The sequence below is a fragment of the Scatophagus argus genome, chromosome 5, assembly GCF_020382885.2.
Source record: "Scatophagus argus isolate fScaArg1 chromosome 5, fScaArg1.pri, whole genome shotgun sequence".
In the NCBI taxonomy this organism is placed as follows: domain Eukaryota; kingdom Metazoa; phylum Chordata; class Actinopteri; family Scatophagidae; genus Scatophagus; species Scatophagus argus.
Genome location: NC_058497.1, coordinates 284,134 through 302,320, shown reverse-complemented (window position 1 = coordinate 302,320; position 18,187 = coordinate 284,134). Strand labels below are relative to the sequence as shown.

At 39.0% G+C, this 18,187-nt stretch overlaps 1 protein-coding gene across 8 annotated transcripts in view; it reads left to right on the top strand.

Annotated features, from left to right (window-relative positions):
• fat3a (FAT atypical cadherin 3a) overlaps positions 1–17,374 on the top strand; it is a 193,582-nt gene extending 176,208 nt beyond the window's left edge. For 5 of the 8 annotated variants that reach the window (XM_046388057.1, XM_046388062.1, XM_046388060.1 and 2 more), the window contains 5 exons: positions 3,498–4,210; positions 5,972–6,085; positions 9,159–9,218; positions 10,330–10,365; positions 14,185–17,374. In XM_046388057.1, the coding sequence (XP_046244013.1) occupies positions 3,498–4,210; positions 5,972–6,085; positions 9,159–9,218; positions 10,330–10,365; positions 14,185–14,819 (1,558 nt within the window). In that variant the 3' untranslated portion in view covers positions 14,820–17,374. The remainder of the gene's footprint in view (positions 1–3,497; positions 4,211–5,971; positions 6,086–9,158; positions 9,219–10,329; positions 10,366–14,184) is intronic. The other 3 variants (XM_046388064.1, XM_046388063.1, XM_046388059.1) reach the window with 2 other exon arrangements.
• The last annotated feature ends 813 nt before the right edge of the window (positions 17,375–18,187 follow it).

The window sequence follows — 18,187 nt, the reverse complement described above, 5'->3', positions numbered from 1 at the left end:
ATAATTTTGATCCATTAATCCAGGTTTAAAGATATGTATCGCTCATATTCTGCTTCTGTCCCAATACTATAGAGACAAAGGGAACCTTGCAGCATTTTTTTTTCTTTCTACTTTCTACAAAAGAAATAATCCTACTGCTGACAGTGTGTTCTGTGAATTAATCCTGCCGACAGCATGCAAACCCCATGGCATTGTGTTACATGATAAATCTGCACACTGTAGAGTTGTCTTTTATTGCGACAAATCTAAAGCACACCTGCGCAATAATCCTGTTGTTTAATCAGCAACTTGATGTGCCATTAATTTGTTCTAATGGCTCTATAATGTGTTCACATAAACAACGACAAAGTATATTCAAAAATATTATTATGCAGATTGAGAGGTTCACAGTTTTTGCATGTGATATTGATATCCACTTTTGTCTCACACTGCATGCAATTCAAGAATGAGGACAACTGCAAAACATTAACATAAACTGCTCAAAGTCTATTAAAAGAAGATCTTGGAAAATTAACAAACAAAGGATCTTTTACTTAAAGTTATTTCAAGGTCTCATTCTGCATTTGTAGTTTGATTGGTGCCTGTTACCACAAAATGGTAAAGAAAATGATTTTGTACTGACTACAAAAACAATGTACTGTGAACCCCTATTGCAGCAAGTTGATATGATGTATAAATCATAGAATAAAAAAGACATATAATAAAGTATATACACTGTTGCTCATAAAGTTGGAATAAAATATTTTTTTACCTATTTCCATGAAATGATTGTGACAATGTGATTTATTCTTGACAGATAAAGTGCATATCTTCTCAAAACTTTATTAATCAATCCCTTGCAAACATATCACAATGAAAATTAAACCACAATTAACCCTTACAAACTGTAGTCAGGCTTAAACAAAACGGGGGGTATTGAAACAATAGGATTAAAGCTTTGTTTAAATTCTTCAGCCTTAGTCAGTTTAACAGGAAACTCATATCCCAGGAGATTTCATGCATATGAATGACCAGTATTACTCTTTCAAATGTCATACAGTCACTTATGTCGAGTATGGCCACCCCTGACATGGATCAGTGCATTAAGACGTCGTGGCATACTGTCCACAAGCCTGTCGATGTTGTCAGTGGGCAGGGCGTCCCACTCTTCAGTCAGAGCCTGGGCCAACTCCTGTAGAGGAATATTGTCCCTCTCATTGATGGCTCGGCCTAAGGCATCCCAGGCATGCTCAATAGGGTTCATATCAGGGGAGTAAGCGGGCCATGGCATCTCCTGCACCCCCTCTGAATCAAGATACTCTCTCACTGCAGCTGCCCTATGTGCTCTAGCGTTATCGTCTTGCAAACGAAAGTTGTTCCCATAGACCCGTCTTGCATATGGGAGGCAGTGGTTCTCCAGGATGTCCCTGTACACAATGGCATTGATATTTCCATCCAGCACCACCAATAGTGTCTTTCCTCCATAATGAATGCCAACCCATACCTTCACTGAGCTGCCACCAGCTTGAGTGGTTTCCTGGATGCAGTCATTGCGAAGGTTTTCGCCACGTAATCGTCGAACCCGTCGTCTTCCATCAGTCTGGTTAAGGATATAGCGGCTCTCGTCCATAAAGATAACATGTCGCCAGTGTCCGAGTTGTAATCTTCTGTGCTCCCTAGCCCAGCGAAGTCGAGCAACTCTGTGTTGAACAGTTAGGCGTGGACACTTGGTCATTCGTCTTGCTCAGTAACCATGCTGAAGCAACCTTCGATTTACGGTTTGGCGGAAAACGTTGATTCCATGGTGTCTTCTTCACAAACGACAAAGGCGGCTTGCTGGCATTTTCCGGTTTCTATGGCACAAATTAAGCAGTTGCCGATCATCTCTTCTGGTAGTCAGTCATGGTCATCCTGGAGATTTTCGTGGCATGAAATGACCCTCCTCTCAATGAACTTTGAGGATTTTACAGACTGTGCCCTGGGATATTCCAAGCAAATCAGCAATATCAGCCTGTTTGTGTCCATCCTGTCGGAGTGCAAGCATTCTTTGGCGTATTGCCAGTGGCGTCAGACGAGGCATAGCTGAGGGAAGTTCTGTGTTAAATCTGGTTGAAAATTATTTCAGACAATTCTGAAAATGTGGACCTATTGCATACAGGCTTGAAGCAGAAAACTGATAGTGCCAAACAAATGCTATGCATGAATTCATTTCACCTGGGTAATTGGGACACATGATGTAATCATTGCACCTGGTCAAAAGTGATTACTGATGCATTTAAATAGGAATAAACAGAGGATTGTGTCTAAAAACAAAATTATTCCAACTTTATGGGCAACAGTGTATATAATTGACATATATTAAAGCAGATGACACATCTCCCCTTCTTCCTGCTGTATAAGTCTGAAGTTGAAATATCCTAGATACAAACACCAATGACATCATTTGGAGCCCACCACTGCACAGTAATGACCATGTGGTCAAGCTGCAAGTCAAGTGGCCATGTGGTCAAGCATACACCCATCTGTCCCAGTCTCTCCTCTGTCAATCATGATGACATCAAATAACTAAATAAAACTAGACTTATTACAAGATTCCACAATTTTCCCAGGCATCTGTTGTCTGTGTTCCAGCCTGTTTGGTATGTGTTTGTGGCATCAAATGAAAGATAACAAACATCACAAACGTTACAAAAATGAAAGTTGAGTATTATAAATTCAGTATATGTCAAAAGGATAAGTATTTTACAGCTGTGTTTTGTGACCTGATCGTTTCACATTACAGACTTACACCACACACCGGCTGATGTGCCCTTGAGCAAGGCACTTAACCCCCAATATATGCTCCCCGGGCTGCTCCTGTGTGTTTCACTGCATATTGCATGTGTGTGTGTTTCAATCAGTGATGGGTTAAATGCAGAGAAGTAATTTCCCAGATTAATAAAGTAACATAAAAAATAAAGTAAAAAAAAAAAAGTTAATTGACTTCTGATTATACAGGTCTTATCTCTCAGGCTTTTAACAAAATCCAAAAACGCAAAAACATTATGCCTGTTTTAGCCTCATTTTACAACATGACATTGTGGAATAAAATTGGACAGCGAAGGACGAGTTCAGTCTTACAACCTGAGGAAAAAAGGTGCCCTGTGATCTGGTGGTACAGCACCAGATACTTCTGTATTCCAGATGGCAACAGGGTGAATAGGCTGTGGAAGGGGTGAGTGTTGTCTTTTTGTGTCCTGTGGGTTCTGTGCAGGCACCTCACCTCACTAAGATTATTGATGCTCAATAGATGTGTATGAGAGATTTTTACTGTGAGTGTAATCTCTTGCTGCAGACCCCTCCTATCCTGGGCTGTGCATGAATCATCCCAGTTTGTGATGTTAACATTCAGGGTGCTTCCTATTTCTCCTCAGTAAAACTTAACAAGAACTTGTCATGGGAATTACTACAAAGTTACTCATGCACTATAATCTTACATCTGTCTCTTTCCCTCTTTCCTTCATCTCTACATCCTACAGCTGTGAGGAAGATGTGAATGAATGTGACCGTAGCAATCCAGAGGGTGAGTGTGAGAACGGCGGCATCTGCGTTAACACTCATGGTTCCTTTTACTGTAACTGCACAGCGGGCTTTGTGGGCCAGCGCTGTAGCCTACGGCCCGTCGTCGTCCCTGACATGCAGGCAGGTCACACTGTTGTTGGTAAAGAGGAGCTGATCGGCATTGCTGTGGTGCTTTTTGTCATCATCACCCTCATCATCCTCTTCATTGCTTTTCGCAAGAAGGTTTTCCAGAAAAACTATTCTCGGAGCAACCTTTCTCTGGTCCAGGACCCTGCCACTGCTGCACTCCTCAACAAGGCCAATGGTGTTCAGTTTAAGAGCCTACACTGCACACCAGGGGAACCTCTCAACATGTATGCAGAGTCTGCGGGTCTGGGGCCTACTGTGGTGGGTGGGGGGGGGTTGATGGGACCTCCACAGGTTCCTGTGAGACCCTTAGCATACACACCCTGTTTTCAAGGAGACCCACGGTCCACACTGGAAAAAGTGGATGGCCGTGGTGTGGAAAATACAGAGATGAGCACCTTTCACTCAGAGTCACCAAAGATCCTGTCAGGAACCACCAGGAGGGGAGTGGTGGTGTGCAGTGTGGCCCCCAACCTGCCGCCAGTGTCGCCCTGTCGCTCAGACTGTGACTCCATACGCAAGAGCCCATGGGATAGTGATGAGGGTGAGTGTGGCTACTTTTTTACTACCTGCTAAAGTGACAGTTTATTATTTAACTTATTCTAAATGTAAAGTGATAGTATGTGGAGATAGTGTGTTTCTGTCTGTATTACAGATGTTGATTAAAGTTATTTTGAAGGTAATTTTGCTCCAGACATGATATTATAAAATCCAAATACAAGTAGTCCTAACAATTTTTTTAAATCCTTAATTTGTAGTCTCAAATTCAGGAAATACTCTGCAAATACCACCACACAACCAAAAAAAGATACACAATGCAAATACCACAATACTACACATGACAGAAAAACACACTACAAATTTGGAAAATAAGAGACCCCCACTTGATGAAGATGCCCAATTAGGTTGTGTTTTGTCAATTTGTATGTGTCTTCTTAAGTTGTCATGTGTCACTTGCCATTGTTGGACACCGTACACATAGGCCTTGGTAAATATTATTATATGGGCCTGTTATTGTATGAAAACTATTTATGAATGGTTGTGCTCCTGTATTTCCCTTCCCTGTAAGAGCAGAATTTTAAATATATACATGAATCTTCATATGTGCGCTAAGAGTTGTCCATGTGTAGGAAATTCTGTAGGAATGTACTCAAATCAAGGCAAATGTATTCAGAATCTATGTGTGCACAATCAGATTTGTAAATATGTAAAAAAAAAAAAGAAAAGAAAGAAAATCTAAATCTGTACTAAGACTTGAAAGTATATTGACACTGTAAATGTGTAGAGAAGTATGTAAAGCATAAAAAGACACTAGTAGCTGAAAAATGTTTTGCTTCAAGAGCTGGAAATACAGACGAGTCAACAGTTGTCTGTTTGTTTAGATGTGACTTTTATTTACACAGACAAAGACCTGAACACTTGTTCTAAGGCAGTTATCTGCAAATGTGTTTACTGATTTGCAAATGTGTGCAGACAATAAAAGCTTTGTGTCTCAGCAGCTATACAGCCTTCATACCAGTGCAGTGGTACACACTGTTACATTGTTGGGCTGCAGTGAGTCCAGTGAACAGAATCAGAATTGTCTTTATTGCCATGTAAGTGAAGAGATTTCACATTACTAGGAATTTGTCTTGGTGATTGGTGTATACATAGAACATAAGAACAAGTAACATAATAATAGAATAAAATAAAATAAAATAGAATAAAGTAAAACAAAATAAAATAAGTAAAATAAATATGGTTCTGGAGGTAGTACAAAAGTGTAGTGCAAGTAGGTGAGGTAAACAGTGCAAATGGTCAGCAGGTGGATCATGACATGAGCATAGATCAGTACCTGTGCTGACACTTTTTTTTAAATTAAGTATATACCTGGTGTACGCTGATAAGCATCACTTCCAAGAAACAGCCACAGCCTTATTACCATTAGTTGTCACCTTCTACAGCTTACCCAGCTTCAGTATATTGTAAAACGAAGTGCCAGTGGAAACAGTAAAACCATAAACAGACATTTCCTGATGTTTATCCTTTAACAGACTTACTTCTTGTTTATACTACCATCATGCATAACATGCAGTGTACTTGTGAAGGGTGCATCTATTACATCTAAGACATCTAAGAAGTATGTATCAGAAGCTGATACATGCTGAATCAATATGAAATATAAACATTGTAGCACCAGTTTAATGCGGAGAAAGCATATGCTATTGTTCATATTAAACATAATCATACTCATAAAAAGGTGGGTTTTGTACCTTTGTCTGTGTTTAGAAATGGTGCACTCCTGACCCATCACCTCTCCCTGCAGGTCCAATGGTTGATACGGCAGATGAAGTTATGTGTTTATCTGGGAGCAACAAAGGCAGTAATTCAGAGGTCCAGTCTCTGAGCTCCTTCCAGTCTGACTCTTGTGATGACAATGGTAAGACAAATACCTCACACCCACTGCAAGAGTGGTTCAAGATTCTCACAGTACCCCAAGTGCATAGTGTTCCAGTTCTTTTAAATGTGTTTATGTCTCTTTCTTGTGTTTAAAAATGTTTAATAACTGAGATCCATGTGAAATCTGAGCCATCATTCAGACTTGGATGTTGGTGAATTTGAGTCAAATCTCTGCATTATTTGCTTCTAAATTCCTGCAGTAGTCCCTATCATAAACATATGTGGACAAGATCTGGGTGAACCAGTGAGAAGTTCCTGTATTAATTATATTTTTCTGTGTTTTTAGAAAGAAATTGCTTGAGCAGTTCCAGTCTAGCATGAAAAAATCTTTTTGTAACTACAATAAACACATAATTGGAGTGATGTACAGTTTAGACCTGTTGCGATAAGCAATAAATCAATTAATCGCATGATAAAATAAAATGAGCTTGATAATTTTGCCGGCCACGACAATTTCCATTCGCATGCTTGTTTGTTTTCCTTGTGTCTCCCTCTCTCTGTACCAAAGAGACTGGACCACAAAAGGCTTCACTCCGGTGCATCGGCCCTGACCCCTTGTGTTTCCTTAGTATAATGAGGAGTGAACTCTCATGTCAGTTACGTGCCAGCCGCATGGTCTCGTACCACAGAGTGTAGCATGAGAGCCCTGTGAGGAGTAGCAAGCCAGAGAAAACGCTAGTTGAAATTTGGAAAAAAACAGAGATGGAACTTGTTTCAAAGCTGAACGCGACAGCTGCAGCGTGAGCACTTTGGATTCAAACTGAATGACCATGGTGAACCACTTAACCTGTGCGAGCTGGTATGTTGTGAAACAGTAGCAACTAAACGCAACAATAACAAACAGGTATCTGCACCTAAAACATAATCATCCGCTGCAGTTTTCCCAGCTGGGAAAAAACAACAACAGATGGGCCGTCTCTGTCTTTCCGACAGTCCAAAATCACTGGGGTGTTTAATCGACAAACAAAATACAAACACAGTAGTGCAACCTGGTGCACACTCACAGACAGTGTAGTTTGCCTGATTGCTAAAGAGATGCTGCTCTTTAATATTGTTGAAAGCCCGGCATTTCGAAAAATGCTGCAAACATTTGACAGCCAGTATGAATTTCCTGGGAGAACAAGCACCAAGAAACCATTTTGATTGTAAAAGGTGCTATATAAATAAAATTGAATTGAACTGAATTAAACAAACGAGTCACCAACGGCAATATTATCGTTTATCACAATAATTTCTGTAACAATTTATCATCCAGCAAAATTTGTTATTGTGACAGGCCTAGTACAGTTAGGTACATATATACTGGGACAAGTATAAGTTTTTTGGCATTTGGTCTCTACGCACTACCACAATGAATCTGAAATGAAACACACTAGATGTGAGCAAAGTGAAGGTAGTATTTTTGCTATCTCTGATGGGTTCAGTTTGTTTTTTCAGCTTAATGATGGCCTCTTTCGCTTCCCTCTTTTGCCCTCATGTAGAGTGTTCTACTGAACAGCTACCAAATGCAAATGTAACACTCAGAACCAACTCCAGACCTTTATCTGCTTGATTTGTAACGAGGGAATAGGCCAAATCTGGCCATGAAACTGCTTGTCAGCTATTTGTCCAATCATTTATGAGACAACAAAAAAGGGGGTGGGTATCTAAAAATGACTGTAATTACTAAATGGTTAAAGTCACACTTTTGTCAAACCCTTTGAATTTAAGTCTTCACTTTGCTCACATCTTGAGGTTTTCATTTCAAATTCAATGTGGTGGATCACAGGGGTCAAATGCCTCCATGCTGTGGAGGGAACTTATTTCACCCATTTGTATCGCATCTTGTTCTTTCAGTCACTACCCACAGCTTGTGACCATAGATGAGGCTTGGGACATAGATTGACCCTTAAATCTCTTCACCACAACAGAATAGTACAGTGTCCGCATCACAGCAGTACATCATATATATCATTGAAAAGGTCACATTGTACGGTGACAGTGGGACCAGGGTCATCATATCTTTACACTGCACATGGGAAAATGGTGCTAATATGTGTTTTTTTCATTTACATTAAACATTTGCTTCATTAATTTAAAGAGAGAAGACCAGAATAGCTCCCACCCAACTGACCAGCTGTGTACAAATGGATACTATTGCTGTAAAACACGTGTCAAAGCCAAACAAATGGGGTGCATGCCACATTGCTCTGGTTTCCTTTTTAATGACTTTTGTTGTGTTTCATACATTCATCAGTCTTTCAGTGCTTACTCTCTGTTCCATCCTTATGAACTAAATGTTTAATCACATATGTTTGCATGGATTATCCATTTGCAAAATAACACAAGAATGCATTGCTAAGTTTTCCAAACTTTTTCTCACAACTGAACATAATAATTTCACAAACAGTGACACTGCAAGCAATCTCAAACTGTTAGGTCTGCTTCACAGTTTACTGCTGGTGTTCATGGCCTTTGTGCTGGAGCTGTATATTTGTTTTGTGCCTAATTTTCATTTTTTTTTTCTATCTATTTCTATCCTACCTAGAATTATATGCATTCCATGACATTCATTATTTTATTTTTCAGAATTATCATAGTAAAAAATGGGAACTTTTTCTCCTAATCGTTGGAAAAAAGCTATATTAATACTTTTGCCATTGTCATTTCTGTGCTTGCTAGACTGGTGTCAATACATGAGGAAGTTTCTGAACCAAAAGGCCAAGCAGTAGAAATTTACAGCCATTTTAGTCTTTTTTTGCTATTATGTTGTTGTTTTCTTCTCCCATATCTTTCTAAGGATTTGTGAAGAAAATTTTCTGTTTGTCAGTGTAGTGGCTTCTTTTTTACCTAATCTCCACCAATGTGAGAAATATTGCCATGCAAATTGGTCTCAAACATGCCCCAAAAGTCCTGACTGTGCCAGCAGCAGACCGGGTAGTCCTCTCTGTAGACAGGACTGGCATTAAAGGGCAACCATAGGCAATGCCATGTGTGAGATATCACCCTTGACTAAGAAATTTTCACTTTAAATGTCTGTATTTCAAAACATATCTCCTTTTTCCCTCAACAAGCCTCCATAGTGACCGTCATTCGACTGGTCAATGATGCAGTCGACACAATCGAAAGTGAAGGTACCATGTCTCATTCCCTTTGTGTCTCTCATATCACTCTTTCACTCTTCTCTTGTCTCTGTCTTGTTATTGAAGTATCAGGTTGACCTCTGAAAGAGGAAACATCAGTTATATACTGAAGTTAAATACACTCTCACAGTGTGTTACTGCATCTTTCAGCTCATGAAACTCCTGGGCATTGTACATACATTAGGATATTTCCCAACATGTCAAAACTCACAGTCAGTGGCTAATCAGTCCAACCCACTAGCTTTTGTTCCATTAGTTCTCTGTTCTCAGTATCTCAGTAATTGTCCATAAAAAGATGATGGCAAATAATATTCCACTAATAGTCAACAATCAAAGTTTTGATTGCAACTAATCACCTCAGTGGGTGCCCCACTTCCTCCAAGAAGTGTTAATTATTCAGCAAGTCTTTGGTTTGAATTAAAACCTGCAGGATGTTTTCACATGGTTGGCCACTCATGACATCAGCAGTTTCTTTTGTTCTCTTTGTGAAAATCTTTCACATGGAAGTGCGCTTCTATGTAATTATTTCATCTAGATGACCTACCATTGTACTGTAAATCTTGAATGCCTCATCAGTTTAACCCAAATCCTCATACAACAAACCTAGGTTAGTGTTGGATGCAAAACCACACACTCCAGTGCTAAAGTCAACTGTATGGCCAACCATGCAGCCTGTCCTGTTTCCTAATGAGGTGTTGAGACAGAATGGAAAACAAAAGTTACCATCTGTCTCTTCAGCATCTGTGGCTTCCATGAGCTTGTGAGAGTTGTAATGTTTAATGGCAACAACACAATCATTGTTTTTCTGTGGTTAAATGATGTGCTTGATCACATTTTACTTCTGAATTCCAAAACATCAACTGAAAACTTGAAGGAAATTTTGGGAAGGAAAGGTGAGCTATATAAAGTTGGAACATTATAAGAACTGAGATAAAGAATTTTATGTTATAGTATGTTACAAAACACAAGAGACTCACATTAATTCCAACTGCACCTCCACTCTAAGTCTTCTTTTCTTCTGTACAACTACATTTAGAACTGTAGACGCATTCATGATCCAATGCTAAAGGCCTCTCTGTTATGATTTTCTTCCATCTGACAGTGTCAGTTATGGACAACGGTCAATCCTACAACAGAGGTGACTACCTGCCCCCATATCTATCTATCTATCTGTCTATCTATCTATCTATCTATCTATCTATCTATCTATCTACAGCGAGTAGACAAAATAGTAACAATGCAAGAAATAATGAAAATTGAATTAAACTTGAATTAAAATCTACTTTGTAAATACTGATTAAAAGTCATTTTCAATATTTTAAATCCTACTCACATTATTCGCACAACATTCACAACAGTTTTTGTCTATCAACAGATTTTGTTAAATGAATTTTGAGACTAATGTTGCAAATAATGTAGCAGGTTTTTTCCCTGCTGCTACATTAGAAGATGCTGGTGGGTCAGTCTATTTCAATTCAATTCAATTCAGTTTATTTATATAGTGCCACTTCACAACAAAAATCATCTCACGACACTTTCCAATTAAAGCAGGTCTAGATCAAACTCTTTAATTAACTTGTAATATAGAGAACCCAACATTCCCCTTTGAGCAAGCAAAAAAAACTTTAGAAGGCAGAAACCTCGGAACAGACCCCAGCTCAAGATGGGGCGGCCATCTGCCTTGAGCGGTTGTGTTGTTGATTAAGACAGAGAGAGAGAGAGAGAGAGAGAGAGAGAGAGAGAGAGAGAGAGAGAGAGAAGGGTGGGGTGTGAGAGAGGGAGCACACAAGCAGAGATGCATAGCAGCAGTAATAACACCAGAAGTATTGGAAGAGGTAGATAATGATAACGACAATTAAGTATACAGAAGGTACAATACTATGGTGATTATGATAACAATATTAATAACAATAATAATGGTAGCAGCTGCAGCAGAGTAGTAATAGAATTAAAATAGATTATGGCTAAACAGTAGTTTTGAGCAGGACTACAACGAGAGGTCCAACCACTATCCATGGGTACCTGCGAGACGAAAAAGCACAAGAACTCCAGGGAAGATGGTGAGTTAGTAATATGCATTAATGGGACATAAATGTGTGCAGAAGGAGAGGGAGAGGAAGAAAGAGCTAAGTGCGTCATGGGAGGTCCCTCCGCAGTCTAAACCTATAACAGTATAACTAGGGGTCAGCCCTAACTATAAGCTTAGGGAACTATCAACTCTTTAAGATATGATGGTGATGGCTATGATGGCTATCCACTATCTGATCCAGAGAAGAACATTCCAACCAAATTTCCATTCAATTTCAATTCAATTCAATTCAGTTTATTTATATAGCGCCAATTCGCAACAAAAGTTGTCTCATGACACTTTCCAATTTGAGCAGGTCCATTGAATTTGTTTGGACCGGCTGACTCTTTGGGCCAAAACTTCCACCTGAAGAACACTTTTTCTCTGTTGTGATTTGTTGTGGGTGTGGACCCCAAAAGCATTGCATTCTCTTATTACATGCCTTAACTATCCTGTAGCATCAACTGGACAAAATGTTGTATCAAATTCTTATTGTTTTAATCTCTTATTTGTTTTGTCTTTTTTGGCTATTACTCCCAGTGCGAGTTCAGATGACTGAGCTTGCTAATTCTGTGAATATCTTTCAACCTAATATGACCCACCTTTATTAGTGTGTAAATTAGTGTGTAATGTGCAAGTTAATAGCACTGCATAGGCCTAGTGCAGTAACAGTAAAACCAGTAGCAGTAGCAGTTAGCTCATGGGCTACAACAGTTCATCAATGAGCAAATCCAGCACTGTTTTTGTTGCTGGTGTGATTAGGCCTAAATATTAAAGCATCTTTACACCTAAAGCTACCTTTAATTATCCAGTCACAGGACGCAATTCTGGAGGGAAGTAGTTGATTGATGTTATTCCAAGGTTGACAAATGCAGACCTTTTATGCTGGGTTATGATTGGTTGTTGGAATACAGAGGAAACACAGACCAGGTCATTGAATTTCATTTTCTTTCTCTTAATGCAAAGGCCTGGTGCTTGTAAACCTGCAAATGCGACTCAACGATCACCTCTACAGTGCACTCCTCAGGGTTCCTGAATCTGAATTCAATGTCCAACCTGTCCAATCTGTCAGGCAGCATCTGATTCTTTCAGTCAAAAACCATTTGTGTGAAAATCAAATTTTAAATCAGCACTTTTCATGTCTAACCTAGTTTTGCCTGACTGAAATTATTTTGTCTACCCCCTGTAATTTCTGCCTCTTTGTATATCCAGTTGTACTTCCATACTTTGCCATTGGTAAATTCTTCCACTCTTTCCCTTTTTAAGCTGGACCTTTGTTTGATTTCCCACCACTCACTGTACTGTGCTAATTTAGTAACCCCCCACCTCATTGCCAATGTCATCTTTCTGCATCCCACCACGTCCTTTTGTTTGGATTTTTATCTCCAGCTCAATAAAGATACCAGTTGTTGTGTAATTAAGTTTCCACAGCCTCAATCTTCCCATGGTTTATGTTCTGCTTTGGTGCATGAATATCTTTTTGTTTTATTTGTCTTTGCATCTGAACTTCACTGTCTTTAGTTAAAGTAATCTACAGAGTTTTTGGTACATTGACTTTCTGATCAGAGGAAAACCTTTGTGATGAGAATCATAATTCATACTTTGTCAGTTAACTCTTGGCTCCTGTGCTCAATGATAACAGATGCACTCTTCTTCAAAGTTTACATTTTAAAATAGAATATGTTCTAATAGGTCAGTCTTTATCAATTTGAATAGTCAGAAAAGCACTTACCATTTTACGCAATTTGGTTGCCATCTATCGCCAATAAATGCTACGCAAAATGGACCAATTGGCCACAAATAATAGAAGTCAGGGATATAACACTGACTGTTGTTACTAGTATGAACCTGTTCCTCACTAAATGACTGTAGATAATAGAAAAGAAAATAAAAGAAATAGAAATAGAAAAATAGTGATTAAATGTCATTTTAGTGTAGTTTTTTGCACACAATGATTTCTGCACATAAAATGTGAACCAGTGTCCAGGCAAAATGACATTAGCACAATAAGCCCTCATTATTTGTCACAGCCTTTGAAAACAACCCATAAGACCCAAAAATGAACAATATAACTGATTTATCTGATTTACCACTCTTGTGATTGCAGTTTAGTGAAGGTGATTGGACTATTGAACTATGTCGATAAGTTAGGGTAAGACTCCGGTCGTGGTTAAAAGAAACTAACAATGACTGTTATTAGCAGATGGGATATGAACTGCAATCACTTGTGTCACAGGGAGATACCCAACCATCCACCACATCCTCTTCACTTTGAGGTTTTGTGGAACTATATCAATCTATATCTACTTCTGTTTTTGCTCCTGAGAGTAACCAACCATTATCAGTCCTGTCATTATGTTGGCGAGAATAATCTGGCTAGTGTGTCAAAATTGCACACAGGTACTGAGCTGATTAATTACTTTCTATGTTTAATTGTTTTATTCATACTGTGTAAATAAGTATCTGCATGGAGTGTGCACTGGAGCCAACCCACTGAAAATGCATAGATGTGTTTTATCACTTTGCTACACTGGGAAAATTGGAAAATCTACCTCATCTCTCAACATTACTCGAGTGCTGCAATTCTTCATGGAGCTCAGCATGCTGTGACTCCAATGACCCAGACTCTCAGAGTCCTATTATGCATGTCACCCTCAAAGACCTAACATGTTTTCTGTGCAGGTTGTACACTTTCGTGTTCCCAACTTTCAGAACCCCTGTGTATGGTTGATGTTATTGACTCTTTTGTGCCTGGTGCATCTGAAGGCATGTCTGCTGTACAACGCTACATTGTGGAGATTAGTGTGTTGGATCAGCCATATGGGGGGCATTTGACCCTTATTTTCACAGTCAGAATTGTTTCTAACAATCCCCCCTTCTACTGTCCAGCATATCACTGGGATACATCAGACTGGATGCCAAGCACCAGGCTGTCAGACATCGAAGAGGTGCCAGGCTATGAAGCAAGTCCCGGCAGCGATGTAGCAGTCTCAACCCCCTGCCTTGGAGAAAGCACTCATGAATTGGAGTCAGAGTATTACCTGGGGGGCTATGACATTGACAGTGACTACCCCCCTCCCCACGAAGAATTTTTGAGTGAAGACCAGCTCCCACCTCCACTGCCCACAGGTGAGGACTTTCCTGAGCCCTATCCACTGATGCCAGACATTCCACCGGTCTCCAAGGAAAGCACCATCAGCTCTGCCAGCAATTGTTGTCAGCATGCCAGGCCATATTTTCACCCCAGTCAATACCTGCCTCCACACCAGCTGCCACTTGGGGAGGTGCCCCATGGGGACATTAGCACTTCAGTCAGTGGGATAGGTCTAGGAAATGTTGATACTGATGGCTCTGTGTCTGTGTCACTAAATATGCGACTTTCTGTTGGTGCATTATCAGCCTCAGACATGTCTGCCTCTTGTGGACTTGATGACTCTGAACATAATAGTGACTTTGACAGGATGGGTGAGTTTTGTCGAGGGGTGACCATTATCACCGACTCACAGCAACAGACTGAGGTGTGATTGATTGACCGATGCGGGAATGCAGCAGGATGTATTATGGACCAGAAGGAGCATAACTTTGAAGTTTCCTTCCTGTTCCAAAAGGGAATTACATGAAGGGAATAGTGTAGAGAATATGAATGAGAAAGATGAATACATAAGGACTGATATTTACAGATGAGGTAGAGAAAATTAAAAGAGAAAAACAAAATATGAATATAATGGACAATCATGGGAGTGAAAGGGTTGTTTGGTTCCCTGCTTGTTCACAAAAGCCATCAGGGAAGACAGTGCATCCCACACTGACCTCATCAGACCACTTCTTTCCCAAAAAAAAAGACACGAATCTCCATTGTCCTTTTTTCTATTTGATTTATAAACTTTGTACAGCTTGAGCTTGTCCAGATATTGTAAAATATATGACCTTACTTGTCAATAAGTATGATTATAAGAATGAAACATTGTTGAGGCCACATTTCAAAAAGCCCCCTCAATTATGTTCTCTCTTTTGCCCATGATGTGTCATTGATCTTCCTGCTTCATTTTTTTGTACCAATTGGTGTGGGGAAGCCAAAAGCTGTTGTATTTAAGACCTGTGATCATGAGATGACAAATTACTCATTATGTTTAAGAAATAGTACTTACTACTACTGAGTTTTTAAAGACTATTTTTCTAGGATAAATGACAAATTCTAGTGTTACCCAAAATTGCATCAGGATAACAGGTTACCAAGTTTCATTGCTTATCCAATTCATTTTAAGACTGAACTGGAGAGGGATAAAACTTTATGTTTAAACAAAATTAACTTACTGTTGTCTTATTACAAAATGATTTCAGCTGCTGTTAAGTTGAATTCAGAGTTACCTTACAGCTACTATGTTGCTGTTACATTATTACAACATAGCAATGAAATGTTGGTAACTTTATCTCTCTCAAGAAAATTGCGGTTACCAAGAAACCAGGTAAGCTCCCATGTAAACTGTAGGTTTGCATGGAATTTAACCTAGGTGTATTAACAGTACTAAAGCAATGTTTACTTTGTTTCATTGTTGACATATTGCATGTTAAACAAAACCACAAAAATATATATCACATCATCTCTATGCATTGTACAAACAGCTGTAATAAAAATATATTGCCTTTTTCTTTTTCTGACTTCCAAAACAAATGCAACCCCATAGCTTGATAAAGATCTTTACCATATGAAGACTGTGGTGCTCATACCATTTTTGGCCAATGGAAATCAAATTCTTTGTAGCTGATGTGATCTGAATACTTCATTTACAGCATTAACAGTCTGGGGAATAAAAATGAGTACCAAAACAGCATAGTTTGTTAGCTTTTAAGAATTGTCAAATTAAGATGTGATCATGAGAAAAGTTTATCCTCATTTAACAATATAGAAGAAATAGTAATGTTAAGATAGAACTCCTAGAAAGATATATCAGTAACCACATCCAGTCTTTACATCAGTTCTTTGTGTGTGTGTAATTGTACTAGTAATTTGGTGTTGGCTTCTGATTACATTTTTGACGGTGTTAATTTCGTTGACAAATAATTTTCGTCAACTAATGCACAAGGACAAAAACTGTGAAAAAATCTGTTGACATTTTCATCAACGAATAAAAACGAGATGAAAATAATTGCTAGAGTCGAAATACAATTTGGATTTCGAAAATTATTTGTTAACGAAATTAAAAGTGTTTTTTGATTTAATTTTGTACGGAAATTGTGCAGGTCTTGGAGGCACTATATGATTGTTATTATTCAATAAAGGTAAGAAAAGAAAAGGTTAAATAAAGAGAGAGAAAGAGAGATTGTAATGGGTACTATGCCACTGCAGAGTTGGAAATCATTGAAAATAATAATAATAGTAGTAATATACAACCCTGAGTTGATGTCTTTATTCAATCTGGTTTCCACCTACCTAGTTGATGTTATCACAACATTATTCCCAAAAGCAATGTGGAGCAGACACATTTTTTGCTGTATTGCATTCAGTTTTGTAACTTTGCATTTTCACCATTACTGCAGACAGTCAAACCCTTGCCCTGGTCACTGATGACTTAGTTACCATTGGGCCTGTAAGACAGTTCATAGCTTAGAACATATTGGACTGCTTCAGATCATCACTCTATTGTACTATAATCTGCCTGATCCATTCAGGCATGCAGCTCCTTTTTTTCTTTGCAAAAGATGTATGCTTGGTTTTAAACCTCTGTACAGTGTACATATCTATGTTGTTAAAATACAGATTTTGTAGACATGGAATTGCAATTGTGAACTGCCTGAAGTTTTCTTTCTTTCCATCTTTGCTTGGACCGACCTTTGCAGTCAAAAAGACATTCATTATTCTTCTGACTCAAGATATTACATCTAAACAAATGTTTATTTTGTTAGGATTATGAGGAAGTCTTTTTGTACGTTTCTTTCACCTATAAAATCTGATGATTTCCCTGTGTTTCAGGACATTGGGCAATATCAAAAATGTGTCCCTGATTTGCAGAAATTTAGTGGGGTTTTTTTTCCTTTTTTTCCCAGTTGAGTGCAGAAAATAAAAAGGTTGTCACCCAAATTGTTACTTGTCCTTAATTCTGAGACAAACCCACCCTAACCCACCGCCTCTCATGTTAATATAGTTAATATGACTCGCAAGCTGGTTGAAACTGTTTCACACATTCCAGCACAAGTTAAGTTGACCATACATTTACGAAGTTTTCATAGTTTCTGACAGTTTGTACATAATTTTGGTTGTACACACCACATATTGAATCACCTGGTCTCAGATGATGAAGTCCTGGACTAGCACGGACACCCATGGTCTGCAGTTGTGAGGTCAGCCAAATGCACTACCAGGCTATATACTAGAGGCTATGTTACTATTGGGTTAGTTTTGGGCTGTCTTCAATTCAGTTTATTTTTTTTATATAGCGCCAATTCACAACAAAAGTTATCTCATGACACTTTCCAATTAGAGCAGGTCTAGACCAAACTCTTTAATTAGATTGTAAAATAGAGAGAGCCCAACATTCCCCCTTGAGCAAGCACTTGGCGACAGTGGCGAGGAAAAACTGCCTTTTAGAAGGCAGAAACCTCGGAGCAGACCCCGGCTCAAGATGGGCGGCCATCTGCCTTGACCGGTTGGGTTGAGAGAGAGAGAGAGAGAGAGAGAGAGAGAGGGAGAGAGAGAGAGCAGGAGAGCGACAGAGAGAGCAAGGGAGAGAGGCAGAGGGGGTGGGGTGTGAGAGAAGGAGCACACAAGCAGAGATGCATAGCAGCAGTAATAATGCCAGAAGTATCGAAATGTAGATAATGATAATGACAATGAAGTATACAGAAGGTATTATGGTGATTTTGATAACAATGGTAGTGACAATAATGGTAGTAG